At 45.7% G+C, this 3,553-nt stretch overlaps 1 protein-coding gene across 1 annotated transcript; it reads left to right on the plus strand.

Annotated features, from left to right (window-relative positions):
• The first annotated feature begins 809 nt into the window (after positions 1 to 809).
• LOC130710560 (transcription factor MYC2-like) lies at positions 810 to 3,275 on the plus strand. Its single transcript, XM_057559870.1, has one exon. It carries the CDS (start codon positions 1,010 to 1,012, stop codon positions 2,957 to 2,959), a length of 1,950 nt encoding a protein of 649 aa, XP_057415853.1. The 5' UTR covers positions 810 to 1,009; the 3' UTR covers positions 2,960 to 3,275.
• The last annotated feature ends 278 nt before the right edge of the window (positions 3,276 to 3,553 follow it).

A 3,553-nucleotide genomic window follows, 5' to 3' on the forward strand; every position in this document is an offset into this window, starting at 1 on the left:
AGCAGTAACTATTGTAACTGTATTACTGAATCACGCAATTATTATTTAATTAAGTAATATTCATCAAAACAGGGTCTTACAAGACCTCATACTATCAGGTCTTATACAATTAGACATTATAGTATACGACATACTAAACGGGCCCTTGGTAGTTTGGGTGGAGGTATTTTTTCATTTTGGATTTTTTCACTACACCCGATCACTATGTGTTTGAGTATCAGATTTGAGAATTGAAAACCTGAGGAACCCGAACAAACCCAATACTACATAACAAGAAACATTTTACTTACTTAGTGATTTTACTTTTACCCTACCAACCAAAATAAGTCGTCACTCTCTTTTCTCACTCCCTCTGTTACAGAAACAAAACCCTATGACAACGCACTCTCTCTCTTTTCTTACTCCCTCTGTTCCAGTCTTCCAGAAACAAAATCCTATGACAACACACTCTCTCTGTAAAGTCTCCTTCTATGGCGCTATACCCTTGCGTTGTCCTAGTTTTCGAAGTCGCCACAAATTTTGGCTAGATATCTCTATTTGGTTTGAGTTAAAAATGTAAAAGTATGTTGAAATATTGACACAAATTCCTTAAGTATTTAATTTGTTATTTTATTAACTTTTAAATAAATAAAACTGAAAAACTAATCAAATATATATTTTTTACTTAAAAAAAACAATGATTAGTTTTTCCATTTTTTTTTAAAATTTAAAATTGAAGGGTTTAGAATAGATTAAGATAACAAACTGTCTCTTTCAGCGATATAATCGGCGAGCCTTTTTATATCGAATCCTAACACTTCACTAGTATTACCTCTTTCTTCGTCAAAGCCTAAAATGCAACCCAAATGAACTCCAAATAAAAATTCGAAACACAAATGCAACCCACTCATTAACCTTATCTATCACTCTCTCTCTTCTCCCTCTTTCTCTAAACAGCATCTCCATTTCCAACTTCCACTCCTTCCTCCGCCGCCAAACACTTCACTTCTTCCCCTGATCAGCCCATGGAATGACAGAGTACCCTTTGCCACCCTCCATGAATCTCTGGTCTGACGACAACTCCTCCGTCATGGAGGCCTTTATGAGCTCCTCCTCCGACCTCTCCTCTCTCTGGCCACACCCCGCCGTCTCCGCCACCGCCACCGCTCCAGGACCCGATGCTCAACCGATGCTCAACCCGGAAACCCTCCAGCAGCGTCTTCTGGCGCTGATCGAGGGCGCCAAGGAGAGCTGGACGTACGCTATCTTCTGGCAGCCGTCGTACGACTACTCCTCCGGTGCCCCTCTTCTTGGATGGGGTGACGGTTACTACAAGGGAGAGGAGGACAAAGATAAGGCGAAATCCACCAAAACGGCGTCGTCCTCCTCCGCCGAACAGGACCACCGCAAGAAGGTCCTCCGTGAACTCAATTCGTTAATCTCCGGCAACACCGCCTCCCCCGACGTCGCCGTTGACGAAGAGGTCACCGACACTGAGTGGTTCTTCCTTGTGTCGATGACGCAGTCTTTCGTCAACGGCAGCGGCCTCCCTGGTCAGGCGTACTTCAATTCCAACGCCGTCTGGGTTTCCGGCTCCGACCGACTCTCCGGTTCTGCCTGTGAGCGGGCCCGCCAGGGCCACCTCTTCGGGCTCCGGACTATGGTTTGCATACCGACACCGTGTGCCAACGGCGTCGTAGAGCTTGCATCCACGGAGGTGATTCCTCACAGCCCTGATCTGATGAACAAGGTGCGGATTCTGTTCAACTTCAACAATAACAACCTCCACAGTAACAACCTCGATGCGGCGGGTTCGTGGCCGGTAAATTCTGTTACGGCGGGGCACGGCGAGAACGACTCTTCTTCTCTCTGGCTCAACGATCCATCCTCTAGCGGGATTGAAATCAGGGATTCCGTTACGGTTGCGCCCGCGGCGGCGAATAACAACGCAACCGTAACAATTGGCAAGAGCTTGCAGTTCCAAAATTCTTCCAGTGCCCTAACGGAAACCCCAAGTTCCGTTCATGTTCACACTCCGAATGGATTTTTGCCGAGGGAGCTTAACTTTTCTAGTTCAATGAAGCCGGAATCTGGCGAGATTCTGAGCTTCGGGGAGAGCAAGAAGAACTCTTGTACTGGTAATGGCAATTTCTTTTCCGGACAGTCGCAATCGGGCGCGGTCGCCGGAGCAGAGAACAAGAGGAGGTCTCCTGGTGCCAGGAGCAGCGTTGACAATGGAATGCTCTCATTCACTTCCGGTGCGATTTTACCGGACTCGAATGTGAAATCTGGTGTTAGCCGTGGCGGTTGTGGTGGTGGTGATTCGGATCATTCAGATATTGAAGCTTCTGTTGTAAAGGAGGCTGACAGTAGTAGACTGGTGGAACCGGAGAAGAAGCCGCGGAAAAGAGGGCGGAAGCCAGCGAATGGCAGAGAGGAGCCGCTGAACCACGTTGAAGCGGAGAGGCAGAGGAGGGAGAAGCTGAACCAGAGGTTCTATGCTCTTCGCGCTGTGGTTCCTAATGTATCGAAGATGGACAAGGCGTCGCTTCTTGGCGATGCCATAGCTTTCATTGAGGAGCTGAATGCGAAGGTTAAAGGGGCAGAATCAGAGAAAGCTGAATTGGAGAAGCAATTGGAATCAGCTAAGAAGGAGCTCGAGGCGGTGAGTAAGAATCCGCCTCCGCCTGATAAAGAGGCCGATTCAAATTCGACGTCCTGCAAGCTGATTGATTTGGTCATAGACGTGAAGATCATGGGTTGGGATGCGATGATTAGGATCGAATGCAAGAAGAAGAACCACCCGGCCGTGAGGCTGATGGCAGCATTGAAGGAGCTGGACCTGGACTTGCAGCATGCCAGTGTGACGGTTGTGAACGATTTGATGATCCAACAGGCGACGGTGAACATGGGAAGCCGGTTTTACACACAGGAGGAGCTGTTGTTAGCGCTCTCCTCCAAAGTTGGGGATCCACGGTAGATACAGACATTGCTCTACATGCTGCATTGGGATGGAATCACATACATGGTGTAGGTCTCTGGGGAATTTTATGGCTTCCCGGTAGCTATTCTGTACAATTCAATAGTCTTTTTTGGTAGCTAGCTTAGTTTAAGTTCTTGATATGGGAAGCTGAAGAGATGAATGAGAGGTTGCTGCGAGGAAAGATAGGTAGCAGCTCTCTGATGATGTCGAAATCAATGGACTATTTTTGTGTTAATATTATCTATCGAGGTTGTATATATGTTTATGATCAATTATCATAAATGTGAACTGAACTTCACTGAACTTTCATGAAGATTTCTGGGTATTTGTTATAATTTTTAGGCATATGAATAGGTGATTCACCCATTGAATTATGTTCTGCTACTAAGCTCTATGAGGTCATGTCAATTGTTTGTGTTTTTGTTCGTTTGAGGCAACTGATTTTGTGTAGATATATTTTATTCATCAATTATAGTTAAGTTTGTATCTGTTCATCATGTTCTTTATGAGTTTTGGGTTATCTGATCTTATCATGAGTAGAGTTTGGTCTTTGCCTTATGAGGTAGAATCAGGACAAAACAATATGCAAGG

This window comes from Lotus japonicus, chromosome 4 (assembly GCF_012489685.1).
Source record: "Lotus japonicus ecotype B-129 chromosome 4, LjGifu_v1.2".
Classification (NCBI taxonomy): Eukaryota; Viridiplantae; Streptophyta; class Magnoliopsida; order Fabales; family Fabaceae; genus Lotus; species Lotus japonicus.